Source organism: Tyto alba, unplaced genomic scaffold, assembly GCF_018691265.1.
Source record: "Tyto alba isolate M040663 unplaced genomic scaffold, T.alba_DEE_v4.0 Super-Scaffold_18, whole genome shotgun sequence".
NCBI classification, from domain to species: domain Eukaryota; kingdom Metazoa; phylum Chordata; class Aves; order Strigiformes; family Tytonidae; genus Tyto; species Tyto alba.
This window is the reverse complement of record NW_024881280.1, coordinates 24,144,704-24,161,638: the sequence shown is the minus strand read 5'-3', so window position 1 is coordinate 24,161,638 and position 16,935 is coordinate 24,144,704. Positions and strand designations below refer to the sequence as shown.

General features: G+C 44.5%; 1 protein-coding gene across 3 annotated transcripts in view; it reads right to left on the bottom strand.

The window, feature by feature from the left end:
• Positions 1 to 16,935, bottom strand: part of ESRRB (estrogen related receptor beta) — a 107,374-nt gene that overhangs the window by 34,812 nt on the left and 55,627 nt on the right. For all 3 annotated transcript variants that reach the window (XM_033008722.2, XM_042790795.1, XM_033008721.2), the window contains exon 2: positions 11,586 to 11,995. In XM_033008722.2, the coding sequence (XP_032864613.2) occupies positions 11,586 to 11,995 (410 nt within the window). The remainder of the gene's footprint in view (positions 1 to 11,585; positions 11,996 to 16,935) is intronic.

Sequence of the window (16,935 nt, the reverse complement as noted above, 5' to 3'; positions counted from 1 at the left end):
TTCAGATAAAAAGCAATAGTGTTCTAAGTACTAGGAGAAGCCTGTCCATCCATGGGGCTGCCTGCAATGCTGGGCTTTCAGGTACAATATGTCCTCCAGGCACGTATGTCATCATCCCCTGTGCTGCATCCCTTATAACCTGGCCTGTTTCCTTAAGTGCAGGGCTGACAGTGGGAGCAGTTCAGACATTAGCAGCATTCCCTTTGCTGCCAGTCTTGCTCCACGTCTGTGGGATGGAGGTCACCTGTCCTTTCTTGCCTTGCTTGGGGGTCCAGGGAACTCAGAGTTGGCATTTCCTCCTTTGCTTTCCTCTAACAGCTAGCATACTACAAGTAGCAGGGAAGCACTAGGTCTGGATTGGGAAAGACAGATAAAATGTCCTGTAAAATGAACACAGGCTCCCTATGCAAATCTTTCCAGTTTAACTTTATTAGTCCTTGTTCACCTGCCTCTCATCCCTCTGCAAAGAGCATCGGCATTTCTTTTCTCATTTATGATCATCTCACAACACCTCACAACACTGCCTCTGAGACAAAACAGGAAAAGAGACATCCCGAATTTTTTTCTGGTCACAGCATATTTTATCATAAGTCAAGAATGTAACTGAAACATAGATGTGAGGGTCTGATACGGGGATGTTAGTGGCATTATGCTGGATCACAGTATAATGCAACAATTATTTAGTCCTAGAAGACAACAAACAGAAACGGCTGTGTCCATGCTGCCATTCACTTTGGAGGTGATATTTCTGAAGAGGGCTATTCAATGTTTGCTGTGGAGCAGGACTGGAAATCTAAGCTGGGCAGTGATGCATTGACAATGACAATACGTTTAAGGCAGTCTAGCTACTGGGTAAATCAGACAGCTCTGAAAAGGATTTCTAAGCTCTGCAGTCAGTTCAGAAGAATGAAAAGTTGGTTTGGTGGTTTAAAGCAGAAATTGAGATTCAAGAGTTCAGTCAGAGCTATAGGGAGGAGTGAAGCTAAGAGCTGAGAGAACACACAATATAGACTTCGTGTACCATCAGATTAGAAGTAGAGTTCACAATTTAGTAGCATTGGGACAGGACTTGATTTTTGTTCCTACTTCTGTGATGGATTCCTATGTTCTTGTGTAAAACCCCTCCTTCTAAATAAAGATCAACAATCTGATACATACCAATATCGGGGTGGGGGTGGTGGTGGGGGGGGTGTGGGGGTGGATGTGATTAGACCTTGGGGCTAACTAAGCAGTTGGAAAGTCCATTAGGAGTCTGAGTGGAAAGACAGAGCACAAAGGAAGAAAGCACCATTTGATTTATCTCACTATGTTTGGCCCATGATGGGTGAAAGCCCAAGAGCACAAAACCCCCAAAGCCTAAAGGTGATCTTCTTGCTAGCTATAAACCTTCTACCTCTTGCCTCTTGTTTAGTCACAAGACTTGAAACTTGCCCCTAAGCTCCAGCCCAGCCACCCCATTCCTCACCACTGCTCATCTGCCCCTGAAATGCAGTTTGTCTGCAGGAGCAGTGTGTGCTGCACAAGTTGCTTCCATTCAGACTGTATTTCGTCATTGTGCAGCACCTGAATTTCAATGGCCAGCAATGTATCAACGTTCTCAGAGAGCTGGAAATTAAGATTCAGGCTTGATCTCAAGGTAATAAACAAACTCCTGCTCTAGACACAGAGCTCCAGCACATTACAGACCCCTGAGTACGGAGGCCCTGACCTCATGATCAGATACTTGCTGTGTCCCACACAGGAAGGAACAGAGCAGGAACAAATCTGGGATAAAACTGAAACACAGTCCCACTTTGGAAGGTTTTGCCTTAGTTTCAATGCCCACTTTTCTCACCAAAATCAGGTCCAGAGATCTGGAGAGATGTATGATTTCATGTTTTGTGGTCCCAAGACCAAAACTTTGCCCTCTAGCACAGACACTATAGCAAGGGCGCTGAGCCCTTATAAGCAGCAGGAGGCAGCGACAGCCCTCATTTGGTAGGTGCCTCTACACTGTGTCAAGCAGATCCCCCGCCTTCCCCATGCCTCCAGCCCATGGGCCTCTTGACAAGCAAAGTACTGGAAATGGTCTACAAAACCTACATCACAACTAAATGTGATAATGTCAGAGTAGGTGTAAGTACTAGTTACCATATATACACTGTATATACAACTTAAATAAGCAGCTCTCAAAGGCAATTGGCAGTTCTGTGCTGGGATCAAGACTATTAAAGGAGCAAAGCCAGAAGAAGGTGGGCAATGGGCAAGCTCCCCTTCCCGGATGGCAAAGCAGCGGCCACCATGCAGTGCAGCAGCCATGTGGCTTGCTAGTAAGCACAGGCGAAAAAATATACCCAGCACTGGTGGGACATCCCGTTCAGCATGCTTGTTGCCTTCACATTGAACAGAGGCTCGTGTGCCCCTTCCACACACTGTGCCCAGCCTAAAGGAAGAAAGCAGCAGCAGCTGTGTCTTACAGCCTTCTCTACAAGTACCAATGCTAGAGGTGAGGCCTGCTGTACCTTCTTCACACAAGACAATGCTGCCAAAATAAATAGAGTTTTATATCAGGCCCCAAAACATGCTCTGCACTGCATGGATTGAGAGCTACAGCCGGGGCAATACCTCCCATTATTGCAGGAAACAGGGACATCACCACGGAAGGCACAATCAGCATTACCCAAGCAGAACTCATCCAAGAAAAACTATCGTCTCCAAAACTTTAACAAAGTTCTCTGACTTTTTTTTTTTGTGTCTCAATTTCTTTTATGGGTCCTGGGGCTGGCTGCCAGCACAGTGAGCTACTCACAGCTCCTTGTAATTTCTGTAAGTGCCCTGTGATAAAGTGATGAGATTAACTCATCGAAATTCCAGCAGCCTCACAGCGGCTGGCGGTCACACCACCAGCCTGGCTGTCGGCGCAGGGTGCTTGGAGGGAGCTTCCCCTTCACTGCAGCAGCTGAGGTGCTGCAAGGCCCTGCAGAAGAGCATCAGCACACAAAGGTGCACAGGGACAAGTCTGTAGGCAAGTATAAAATCTGAATCAAGTCTCTGTGTGTCGTGAACTGTAGATTATGTGACCCAGAACGAAAGGGCAGAAAATGGGATAATCTAATAGACAAGGCCTTGCTTTGAACTGTTGCTTATTAGAAGAGATTCCCTTGACTTAGACAATATTTAAATTCGACCTGAAAAAACTGCTAGGACCTCACTGATGCCATGACACAAGATTTACCTAAAAAATGGCTTCAAGAAATTATGTGGTGGGTGACCAGATCATAGTTTGGATTTGTTCTAAGCCTTCATGTGTTGCCTTGGAGGGCAAATCACTTCCTCTCTGTGTCCTAGTTTGCTCATTTGCAAAATGAAACAAGCACCAAACCTACCTTGTGAGGAGATCATGAGTCTTGATTCATTAAGGTTTAACTGTATTTTAAAGACTTTAGATGAGAGATGCTAAGAAACAGCAAAGGACTATTAAAGTGATAGATCAAGTTTTCTGTAAAATTAGACCTTTGACTGTTCAACAGTTTGGAACATAATTTCCAGTGCACACATAATAGGACCACCTGCAAATTGAACACCAGAGATTGGTCATTCAAGAGACCCCACAGTCACCATACCTCTCTGGAAGGGGAGGGACTAGGAAGAGGAGAATGCCTCCCTGAGCTTGGGGAGCTCTGTAAAGTCCCACCCAGCTCCTGCTTAAGTTATGGACAGGGCTCCTCAGGGGAGTTGAGCTCAGAAGTAGTACAGCACTGAGATCACAAGCTGCTCCCTGCTTACTGATCCTGCCTTCATATAAAGCCTTTCTACAAGGAAACATGGGAAAGATCAGATATAAGTAGCCAATAAAGTCTTTAAAGGTAAACTGTTTTCAGCTTCTGTTTTCTGAATAAAACCCCCCATTGCTCCTCTTTTTTCTGGTTTCTTCTTCATTGCTTGTCACTATTCTTTCCCTCTCCTCTCCCTTCCTTCCACACTCTGTCCTGCTCCGCACTGCTGCACACTGACCTCTCATCTCTTTCTTTGGGTGACTCAGAGGACCAGATGACTGCAGCTTTTCCTGAATTTCAGGGAAAACCCCAGATTCAGACCTATCTGCTATTAAGTTCCAAATTCCATTCATTCAAGTTATGTCCTTCACCCCAGTGATCTGCCACAGCATGCTGAAGTTGTGACCAACTGTGTGGTGCCACGCTCTGCTGGCCCCCTGGGGCCAGAGGGCCGACAGCCGGAATTCCCAGGGAAATCCATCTCATAGGCACCTCAGCTCATGCATTTGATTCCTTTTATTCCAATTTTAGTAACAATTGTTACACTGCCCTCACAGGGTGGGGGTTTTTTGTTGCTTGGTTTGTGGTTTTTTTTTTTTTATTATTATTTTTAGGTTTGTTTGTTTGATAAGAACTGCTTGCAAAATACTGTAGCCTTAGGATGGTCCCACCAGGCAGTCAGTATAATGCCTTCAGCTATTCTGCATGAATGGGACAGTCTGCAGGATGAAAACAACCTGAATTTTCAGTAAGCTACTAGCTCTGATGTCACTTTCATTTCAGTACTCACAAACTTTTGTCCTGAATCCTTTTTATCTCTAATTCTGAAGGCAAACATATCATTTGGGTGCCTCAGTGAAAAGGGACCTGAAAACTGTAAAAAGGCCCTCAGTGAGTGCAGTGACAGACCATCAGTTCATCTGCCCTCAACTGGCACCAGTCTGACCTCCTGCACCAGGACAGGGAACACTGATAATATGCATGGAATGGATTCTCTATTACCTTCCACTTAAATTAGCCCTTCTCACTGAGGCATCATAGCCTGACTCTCAGTGTGAAGAGGGTACTTTGTGAAAATCAGAGGAAAATCTCTCCAATGATCTGCATAAATTAAGAGAGGTTATTTTTTAAGCCACAGTTTTCAAAGAAAGGGATTAAAATACTGAATTTGTTAATCTGTATTTAGGTACTTGAATAAGTGATCTGATTTTCATCAGGGCTGTCCTATGCTTCCAGGGACGTGTCCCTGATCTAGGTGCCTGAGTATATACAAGCATCAGTAGAGGTTCCTATTTTTGAAAAGAAAAAAAAAAAAAAAACACCAAACAACCCAAGAAACACAAAAAAAAAAAAACCAAACAAAAAACAACAAAACCCCTCCCCACCCTAGTACAGATGTTTATCACTTGCAGGAAAATGAGACTTTGGAAAAGCAAGTGAGATAAGCCCTAGTGCTTGGATTAACCAAAGTTTCATTTCACGTGGCTTATAGAGTAAGAAAAACAGGAATGTGAGGACCAGGGCTTCAGGACTCTTGACACTATGAGAAGAAAAGGGGGTAGCTATAGGTGTAACACCAGCACTGCTTCCTGCCTTGGGGTGGCACACCTGGATCCCATTCCAGGAAAGAGGACTTGGACATTTTACACAACGTCACTCAAATCAGCCTCCTGTCTGCACAAGGGCGCAGGAGATGGGCCCTGGGGCTCTCTACTGGCAGCAGGTTTGTCTGTCAGGTTTCTGACACTGAAATACTTGTGGTGGGTTTGTATGTGTGGCAGGGTTTCGGTAGCAGGGAAGGAGGCTACAGCAGTTGCCCCTGTGAGAAGTTCTTAAAGCTCCCCTGGCTCCAAGCCAGACCCACCAAGGTGGCCGAGCCAATTAGCAACGGTGGCTGCGCTTCTGCAATAACATATTTAAGAAGGGTAACCTGGGAGGAAGAGGAGCTACGAGGGAGACATCTATGCAAACACTGAGGTCAGTGGAAGAAAGGAGGGGCGGCGGGGAAGGTACGCTGGTGCAGAGACTCCCCTCCAGCCCCTTGTGAGAGGGCAGGGTGTCCCCCAGCAGCCCACAAAGGTCCATGATGGAGCAGAAGCTGACCTGCAGCCTGTGGAGGATCCACACTGAAGCAGGTGGCTGCACCTGAAGAAGGCCAGGACTCTGAGGGAAGCCTGTGCTGGGACAGTTCATTGCTGGGAGGATTGCAGCACGTGAGAGGGACTCATGCTGGAGCAGTTCATGAAGAGCTGCAGTCCACGGTAAGGACTCGCGTTGGAGGGAGTTCATGGAGGGCTGTCTCCTGTGAGAAGGACCCCACACTGGAGCAGGGGAAGAATGCGAGGAGTCCTCCCCCTGAGGAGGAAGGAGCAGCAGAAACAATGTGTGGTGAACTGACCGCAACCCTGAGCCCTTGCCTCCCTGTGCTGCTTGGGGTGAAGAGGTAGAGAAATCAGGAGCAAAGCTTAGCCCAGGAAGAAGGGATGGGTGGATGGAAGGTGTTTTTAAGATGTTGCTGTATTTCTCACTGTCCTACTCTGGTTGGTAAATTAAGTGGTGGTGGTGGTGATGGTGTTTAAACTAAACTGATGCTCTTTTTCTTCCCCAATCTAGTCTGCCTTTTACCCATGACCATAATGCGTGAGCCATCCCTCTCTGTCCTCATCTAGATCTCTGAGCCTTTTGTTTCATTTTCTCCTCCCTCTCCCTGAGGAGGAAGGAGTGGACAAGTGGCTGCATGGTGGTCAGTTGTTCTCTAGGTTTAAACCACAACACGTCAGTGAAGTTCCACAGAAATGATCCTTCTACACATAGTTCTCTGTACAGATACACTGAGGCAAAAAGAAAACACAAGAGTTGAGTTGCACTGGAGATAGTTTTCTGAGTCCATGTGCTAAAGCTGTAAATAGTAAGCAGCACTCAGGCACTAGATCCATACTTTCTCTGGTTAAGCTTCAAAAGTTTTTTGAAAGCTCAGAATATTTCCTGGTTTTTTGGCTGTGAACTCCCACTTGAAAAATATGGATAGTTATGCTCTTCTGCTCAGGAAAATGAGCAAACTCACTCAACTGCTCCTCCTTTCCCAGGAGCCACTCTAACCACCGTAATAACAACCAGGAAGCCCTAGAAGACTACAGAATTTGTTACAAGCCTGTTAGAAATCCCTACAAATCTTCTAAGTGAGATTATCCACATTTTAAGCCCCTTATTGGTGTAAGGGCATCCCAGCACAGCAGCTGTGTTGCTACAGTCACTGAGTTTGAAATTTGCAAGGGAAAAGCAGGGAATCCACAGATGCAGGCACTTTGCCTGGTACACAGTCTGTCTATTCAGAAGATGATGGCAATGTGTCTCTTCTCTCTGACTCTCCAATAACCAGTTCTCCCCAACATCACTCCTTGCAAGTCCTGTTATATCACCTTATGGGTATGACTTCCAAGCACACAATGAGATGATTCACAAAGATCAGAGACAGAACTCTTAAATCAGATTTATTTTGCTGAGCTTTAAGCTTTTATTTTATATTAATGGGTCATTTTAGATATAGCCTTAATTTTCACTATTTGAAGATGAAAAATAGATGAAGGGTAGTCATAGTCATGAATATGTTGAATAATAAAAGACTCGTATGGTTACATAGCACTGTTATTAGTTAATATTCAGAATAGGCAAAACTACCTACCGGTTATAACGACTGATGAACAAAAGATAATGACAATATATTTGATTGATATATAATGCTCTATCTACTGAGCAAACTATTAAAAGAAGGAATAGACTAAGAAATTGTATCCTGTAAGAAATCCAGCATTTGCCTTTGTCCTAAATTTAGGTGAAAGGATTAGTTAGGATTTCCATGGAATAGAAATTTTAAAAGTTTTCATTCAGAAACATCCAAAACACATTATCTTTCATGTAACAGACCCAATCCATTCCATTCAACTAATATGAAATTCTTGGTTTCAAATGAGACATCTCTTAAGCACCAATAGCAGCTCATTTCAACCTGTGTCCAAAACTCAGACTCTTTCCTATCTTTGCCAAATTGCACCTTCCACAATGTTCACAAAGTCACGTAATGCCCATGGCACATGTTTTTATGAAGGATGTTTCCATCATGAAGGTAAATGCAGACTGCCACTAGAATATAATGGGGACCCAAAGCACAGCTCCCACAAAGCAATACAATGAGAGAAAAATAAGATTAAAATTTTGTCAGACAGCCTAGCTGACCAAAAATGCTTCGAGTCAGTTCAGAATTTCTGACTCTGTCTCAAAGTGTGAGAAGTCCAGCCCTGGGATTCAAAATAACATGTTCAGAGAGAAGGGCCTGCAGCCCAGTGGTGCGTGCTGTCATCTTGTCTCAGGTTTTTCCCTTTCCATCTCAAGCATTGCCAGTGCTGCAAAGTGGCAATGACACACAGGTTTCCAAGCCTTGATCCTTCTCTTGGGCCATGTAACACAACATGAGAGAGGTCACAGGTGTGACCCTCCCATAACCTGTGGGACAGGTTAGGATGTGTTGTGTGATCCTGGCTTAGTTCAGCAAAACCAAACACTCCAATTCAGCTTGAAGTGAATCAACGGTTTGGATTTTCCTGACTTCTTTTTCTCTCTTACCATCAAAATCTTCCTTGGGGAAACCTGACTTGGTAAAAATTATGCTATTCTCTGGAAAAATCCTACTGATGGAAAACTCCCACATAGCAATAGCGGTGACCTCAGAGATAACCAGCCATGTCCATGCTGGCTTTCAGCCTATCTTCTCCCCATCACTTGAAAAGCAACAGCCCTTGTGCTGTCCAGGATAGCCTGACCTCACCTGGGCCTGGCTTCACCTGGCTGAGGGGGAAAGTGAGTTGCAGAGCTGTAAGGCTCAAAAAAGGTCTGCAGCTTGGACGTCTATTCTTCCCACTGCTGTAGCAGCAGCAGGGGGAGCGGAGAGGCTATTGCAAGATCCTCCTGCTTCAAGACATGCAGGTTTTACATGAGTTAATGCAGTTAAAAAAAACAATAGGCAGACCGGGGTCATTCGTAGCAGAAGAGAGGGTAGTTGGAGGGGGGACTTAGCGTGAAGCTCTGCTTCTTGGTCAGGGGTATCTGGATAGTGCTGCAGTAATGTAATCATCTAGGACAGATTTAGCCCCATTTTGTAGCAGCATGCACACCTATTACTTCATAAAGTTACCAAATGTAGGGCCAGCACATTAGGTACTCTCATAACAGTCATTAGTTTTTCTTTCAATACTCAAGCACAGAAAAGTGAACTGGCCGAGACCACAAAAGCCTGATAATGAATTTACCTACTGTATCTCCTGAGCATCTGGGAAATCCTGGGGTCATAGCTTCATCTCTGTGTTCAAACTATTGAGTCAATGCCATTCCCAGATACCAGAATCACGGCAAATCTTTTGCTACTAGCAGGGAACGCAATTGTCTAACATACACATCTGCATGCTTTCTGCATATTCTACATCGATGTTAGGCAGCCTGGATGAAGATTTTCCCACTAATTCAGCTAGATGCTTAACACATCTCCTGAATATAACACAGTTGCAGGATGAACACCTTTTGGAAATGCTTTTACCACTCTTTTACGTCTCTTTTACCTTAAACTCTTCTCACTTGCATACCCAGGGCTGTGCTTGGATATCACATGTACTGCAGCAGACCCCGGCGAATGGTGCATTTCCTTGACTCAGCCAGACTCTGCAGCCCTATTTGCTGCCCACTCCCCTGGGGTCAGCCTTCAGCTCCACAGCTGGAATTGCTCACCCTTGAACACAGCACACTTGACTCTCCCACTCGGGAATAAAAGCATTTTGGTATCTCAGTTGCCAGCCCAAGCTGATGACTGGGTGAGAGGCATCTTCCTTCCCCCATCTGTTACACGTTAGCAATTAGGGAACCACAGGGAGAATATGGCTGTGCTGACAAGAGGGTGTTGGAAGGAAGCGCTCTCCCTTCTTGACATTAAGCCAGCTGACATAGCACCCAGGCTGATGTATCATCTAGGTACTGCTGCCCTGCATTATTTTCTTTTGATTCTCTATGAAAACTCTTCAAAAGTTCCTAGGTCTTTTTCTCTCTCTCCAGGTTATGTCTCTCTTCTGCTCTGTCACAGAGATGCTTCAATATCACTCCCATGAAGGGTCAGTTTTTCAGTCTCTTCTGAGACTGAAAGTAGCCCCCAGGGCATTTCTTCAGACTACTACCCTGTCCCTCCTTTACCACCTGAATGTGCCAAAACGAGAAACACTAGGAATGGGTCCAAGTGCTGGAGGAGGGACAGTCAGTGCTGACAGTCAGAAGTGCAAGTAGAAGTTCACATTCAGTCACAGGAGATTCAGCAATGACACGTCACAGAAACCATGACAGGGAACTGGCCAATGCCCTGGAAATGGCCATGCTTTCCACAGGGCATAATAAAAGAGGAAGAGTCAGTGGGGCAATGCAAGGTGATAATTTGCACAGCTGGATAATAGTAAGGACAGACATTTAGAATCTAAGGAATTAAGCTAGAAATAGTGAACCCTGCAGAGACCTGGGCTGGCCTGCACCCTGTACTGCTCTGTCCACTCCAGAGTTGAACATCCCCAGTGACAGAATATAATCAGGCCCATTCAATGAACAGAAATAAAACGAGTGCTCTCCCCACTTATGCATTTCTTTCATTTCACAGGAGACAAGGAAGTGTTAGCATGGTGGATTGACCCCAGCCAATATCCAAGTACACACACAGCTGCTTGCTCACTGGATATCTGTCTCCAGTCAACCCACCATGGTTGGATAAACTCAATACGCTTTTCACTGGAAGGTGAATATTTCTGTCCTTTTTCCAGTTAGAGTGTAGGAAATAAAGGGAATATCTGTACATCCAGGCATGTTCGCTCACACTGGGACTGCTTGTGTAAGTACATCCAAGCATTCCTGGATATTGGAGCTTGCCTGGATATACTCCCACTTTTGGCTATGCTGTTGTACCTGTGTGTGAGCATGTCTGCAGGGTACCTTTGGCAGTCAGGACACAGCCATACACATCATATGTGAATTGTACATGCAGGAGCAACAAACTGCAATTCATCTATGTATACATGCACTCAGGTTTTCAAAATCACCCAAGGAATTTCTCATCCTTAATAGGATTGACAAAAACTGGGTATCTCTATCTCCTTCAGTGCCTCCTTTTTTTATCTTCAAAGAAGTTGCATCTTAATGAAAAGGGTTGGAACTGGAAAAGGAGGAACACAGGATTGAGTCTCATCCAAGTGCCCTGTCCAGCCCTGTGGTGAGCCTGTATGGAGTCCATGGCCACAAATTAAGACTGATAGGACAGAGTGAGAACCTCTTTAGTCCTGTAATGCTGAGGCTTTCACCTCAAGGTGCAGACATCTCTACAGAGACGTCATGTCTAGGCAGGGGCATCCATTCTTCAAATGGGCCTTAAAATCACCTGTAGAGTGCAAAGCATTTCCTTTCCAGACCTCACTCCACTAGCAGCCACATTATCATGGTACCAGTGCCATTAGCAGAGGCAGGAATATCCACTAGGCCAGATACTCAGATCTGTAGCAAGCCGGGATAGGAACTTGGCAAAGGTCCCCCCCACCACAAAGCCTAACTCCATGTCCAGATTGATTTGGAAGGACCAGAGTTGAGCAGGAGAAAAGAGGAAGCATACAAAAGGGTGGAGGGTTAGGTGCATTACATTCACCCCCCCTTCCCCCCTTTCATATGACATATGAACACTGAAGTCTCAGCAATGCCTGGGGCCGCCTCCCTTTTTTGCTATGGAGTGAATGTTTTACTTTCCCTCCCTTCCCCCCATACCTTGAATTGTCCTCTTGAAGAAGGCTTTGCACGCCTCACAGGAAGCCACGCCGTAGTGGTATCCAGAAGCAATGTCCCCGCACACCAGGCACAGCCGCTTGGGGATTGCATTAAGCATATACTCGCACTTGGTGGGCGAGTCCTCCATGATGGCGCTGGCGCAGTCGTCGTAACGCTTTCGGCAGGACCCACCGCCAATCCCCGTGCCGTTGAACATGGGTGGCGAGTCCAGGCCATTGGGGTGGCCACCCATGGCGATGCCGTAACCACCGCTGGCGTCGGAGGAGCCGCTTGGGCTGTGGTGGCTGATGGCGTCGATGCCAGAAGAAGGGCTGGAGGGCTCGGTCTTGATGAAGGACCCACAGCTGGAGGAGAGGTGCCGCTCCTCTGTGGCCATTCTGCCGAGCAGCCTGCGGGAAGAGAGCAAAGGCACTCAGAGGCCTCCTGGCCAATCCCAGCTCCAGGTTGGTCAAAAAAGACCTCCTTTTGCCACCTCAGTCCAACTCCAGTTGGCTCGGGAAGTTCAACCCCACCCAGGTCCTTCTCCTTCAGGAACATCTGTACAACTCACTAAGAACAGCCCGCCTACTCCCCACAAACTCACACTAGAATAAAGACAAGGCTATTTGTGTAGATCATAATTTCAGGATGTTCACAGGCTGGGAAGGGGCATCAGTGCTAATGAGGCACAATCTACCCAGAGCACAATTCACCCCTGGGATAGCAGAAAGAAATGAGCCTGAGTGTGGCAGACCAGGTGAAAAAGTTATTTGGTTAGTTCAGGATGTGCTGCCCTGGCTCTAAGCAAAAAGTTTACCAGCAGACCCTGTAGAAAGGACCTGCTCATACTGGATTTTCATCTGTAATACAGAAGTCTTTGATTAATTTTCATGTTGGATTCCTTACCCCCCACTTCACTAACATCACTGGAAGAGAAACTTAGAAACTGAAGGAAAATCATCTGGTCAAAAGTTTCCTCCAGTTTAATCTTCAATCTTAATCTTTCTTCTATTTACTAGTACAGGGCTTTTGCATGGAAACGCTTCCCTAAAATTCCCACTTCTTAGAGAGAGGGTTATGCTCTTAAATATATGGAAAGAACTGCATCTTTACCAAATTTACAAGCTCTTACTTATTTTAGTCACAGATAGACTTACTCCTTATATAAATGTTCAGTCTTTTTTTAGAGCACTGCTAAGTTTTATGATATTTTATGGCAATGAGCTCCAGGGATTACTTGTACAGTATATAAGCAAACAAAAAAATCCCATTTTTATTTGCGTATACTGTATTTGTAGCCTTTCAGGCTCCCTCACCATCTCCTGACTCTCCTCAGGAAATGTACTTTTTCCATGTTCTCCTCATTCAGCTCTTCATTAACTATGTAATTGTTCTTCATGCAGAAGTTTTTGCAGACCTCTTATCTGCTTCATCATCCATCTCTGAACTTCCTCTAGTCTGGCTATTTCTGTTCAGTCCAGAACAGAGTTCAATGAGCCAGCTCCTCAGTAGCATGAAACTGGCACCGCTCCATCACTTCTCCAGCTGAAGGTCTGGACAGTAGTCAAGACAAAGGCATGCCATCAATTACCTACTGAGGTTACCATATTTTCAACTTTATTTTCAGCCTATCTATTGTATAACTCCTTACGTTGTTTTCTTTTTTCTCTTTAAATTAAAATCTAAATTGTTACCATTTCTTCGACAGGGAATATCAGCAAGTTACGTATTGCAATCCTCAGATCTTTTCCTGAGTTGCTACAGTTAATTCAGAAGCCATTAAGATGTATGAAAAATCAAATTAATGCCTTCTGGTGTGCAATGGTTTGCAATGGTCAATGCGGTATTTCATCTACCACTGTGCTGTCCATGCACCCAGCTTTATTAGGATTCTCTGGAGTTCTTCAGTTTTCCTTGATAATTTTATGTCATTTGCAGAGACTCACTGTTCACTCACTTCCCAGATCATTAACACATGGATCAAACATCATAACACTGATCTTTGTGGGTGATTCATGTTAACCTTTATCATGCTGAAAATTGACTTCTCTTTCTTTTCTGGCTAGGGTATGTTTACCCTTTCTTTTCTGTCTCAGACACTTTCTAATTGATAATAGTATTAACCCAAGAGGTTAAATTTTTCCTTCAGCAAGATGATTTGTCAAAGGCTTTTAAGAAAACCTAAATACATGCATTTTCCTGGTGACATGTCCAAAGAATTCTGACTGACTGGGGATGTTTGACTTTTCTTCTTGGAAGCTCTGCTAGTTTAAAGTTACCATACCATGGTCATGTGGGTAATTTCTATTTCAGTTTCAGCCTATTTACCTGGTATTTGTGGCAACTCCTTCTGCCAAGAGGTCAAACCTATCTGGGGACAGGACAAAACATTCTGTGATACAGCCAGGCTGGAGTGCACATGTACATATATCACATCTGTGTGTCTGCTGATACGAATGTAGATGTTTGATATGCAGCAACTTAACAGTCCTGCATCTTTATGATCTCATTTGACCCAAGTATCTCCTAATTTTCCTTTCTCTGTTTCATCCTCAATGTTTGACCTCATCTCCTATCTCTGGGATCGATCAGCCAAGTTTGTTATTTGGCAAGACTATTGACCTTGAGAGTATGAGCAGGCATCTCACGTTCCTCAGCTGCTTTGCCTGGTGTTACTTGAGAGGAATCCAGAGTTTGGTCCCTCTCAGAGACAGCGTGATGAGTTGATGAATGCCCATGCTTTGCCCAGAGGGTCACACTGGAGTAGAGGCCATGGAGCAGTTACAGGAATAATTGCTGCAGGTGCATTCATCTTTAATCCCGCAGGGCACCTAGACATTTTGCAGATCTCCTGGTGTAATGCCAGCTGACTCTGTGGAGGAAGATGAAGCTTTGCTAGCTGAGACCAGATCTTAGCATTTCACAGCAAAGTTGAAAGCTGTTGTTCTGGCCAGATTCTGGAACCTTCCCTTACCCAAGAAGTGCGTTTTGTAGTAAAAATCTGAAGATCCTTGGACACAATAACATGAGAGTAGGGTCAAAATGGAAGGCAAAAACCACTATAAAACACTGTTCTGCACTGAGGAACTCCACAGCAAAGGGAGTTGGACTTGTAATGTTAAGGGCAGACAGAGGACAACACTATGAAAAAGACATGACAAGGAGGTGAGCTGTACTGTCAGATTCAGTCAGCGGAGTTCAAATCCCAGCTTCTGTCTCTTAAAAAGCCTCAAAATCACAGAGGACTGCAAGAGGACCCACTAAGGTATTTCCACTGAAAAAAAAAAAAAAAAAAGGCATCAGTGTCCTAAGACCAACTTACTTTTCAACTCACATTACCAATTAAGGAGCCTTCTCCCCCAAGGCAGGCCAACAGTGACTGTGCTGGCAAATCAAGGATAGCCACAAAGCCCCTACATCCTTACAGATGAGGACCTCCTGCTCCCTTCCAGGATACAATAATACATAACGAGTTCTGGTTAGATGCAAACACATGCTTTGGAGGCAAAAGTCCTTAACACCAAGACAGATCAAAGGTCCTAGCTAAGGCGACTCCAGCCATTTCAGAGCTTGTGTTTTAATTTTCTGGCCTTTGGTACAACTTGCATAGTTGTTTATTGCTGGGTAGCACACACTGAGTTAAGCCTCACCAACTCTGACTTTCTGCAAATCTCATGGAGATCCCGTGGTGATTTTTAAACAGACTCAGACTGGCCCCTGGCAATGAAATACGACATCCTGAACTTCAAGAACAGCTAAATGTTTTCTGCAAAGAGTTCAAAGTGATGAACAGCCATTTTGCTCAGCTCTAGTTACCTTAATAGGAATGTAAAAGGAGAGAGACTTGATCCAACTCTCCTCCATGCTGGCACAGGAAACTCCGTTACTATTTCTGTGCCCATGTAACAGGCTTAGAGGTTCTAAACATTTCGTTCTTTTCACCTTTCCTCATCATAGGTCATTCCCTCTAATCCCTTTAGCATCTTTGTGGCCCTTCTCTGGATTTGTTCCAACTTGCCTGGGTCTCTCTTGCAGCAAGGTGCCCCGAATCGCGCAGTGCAGTGCCACAGCACTACAGGGGAGAGTCACTCTGGAAAGCACATAGCTGGGAAGACATATGGACCAACTGAGCAGTCGCTTTGCCAGACACTGGGTTGCACATCAGCTCACATCATTTGATAGCCACTGTCTCACTGGGACCTCTCTGAACATAAGCTGTTTTTGCCACTGCGATCTGCACAACATGAAATTTGGAGATTCTCCTCGTTCCAAAGTAGATCCAGTATCATCTTTAAACCACACACTGCTAATTGCCACTTGTTTTACCAAAGCCTGTTAATAATGCTAATTTTTTCAGCCTAGCTCTTCTTTTTTTCTACTCTTAATTTTTTTCTAGTATCTTTCAGTTCTGTCAACTGTAAATTTGAGAACTATGCCTTTTACATTTTATTCCAGGTCACTAATGAATATTTAAAACCAAAACACTGCCCCTTTGGACACCACCTTTGCAGAAGGATAAAGAATGTCTCTAACCCTTCTGTTTACACTCTGTCAGCTAATCCACGATTCATTTCACAGGATCTGTATCAAAACCAATTTGATCTAATTTCCCTAATAAGATCTTGCACAGCTTTGTGTCAAAAGCCCATGCATGGTCCAGAGACAGTCTATCCACTGCATTCCTTTTGTCCACTAATTATCTAATTGTATCAAGAAAGGTTATTGTCTGCTGTACTCCTGTTTCATAAACCCACTGCTGTTTATCACTAACAATGTTGTTAGCCTTTCCGTGCCTATAACTGCCCTCAGACAAGCATGTTCTGATCTCAGTGATTGTGGATGTAAATATGCAGGTTTAGACGAAGTCAAGATTGTGATTTAGGTTTTTAGCCATTAGTGCTTTGTCCCTTGGGCAGTGATGTTGGGTTAATGTTACAAGTTTCCCAATTCTTTTCCAGCCTTTCACTTTTTGCTGTTTCTCTGTAACAGCTGGACTGCTTATGAGTTTAATGCTCTCTTGAGAACAACAGCAATAATAAGGAGAGGGAAAGACTACTAGATGGACAGGACCAGAAAGGGACAAAAGATTAGTGTTATAAAATCAAGGCAGTAAATATTGCCCCCGTTTTTTTTTTTCTCTTAAACTTCAAGGATTATGAGTTTGGGATCGATGCAGATAAGACTATTTTATTGTACATCCTTAGAGGTAATTTTTTCCAGAAATAGAAATTTGTAGCTATGCTTACCTCTTTACCCCACTTCTGGATATGAAAATTACAGGAATTCAGTACTCTATCTACAAGCCTTCACCTAACTCAAGAGAAAACAAGGCCCACCACTCATACCGGCT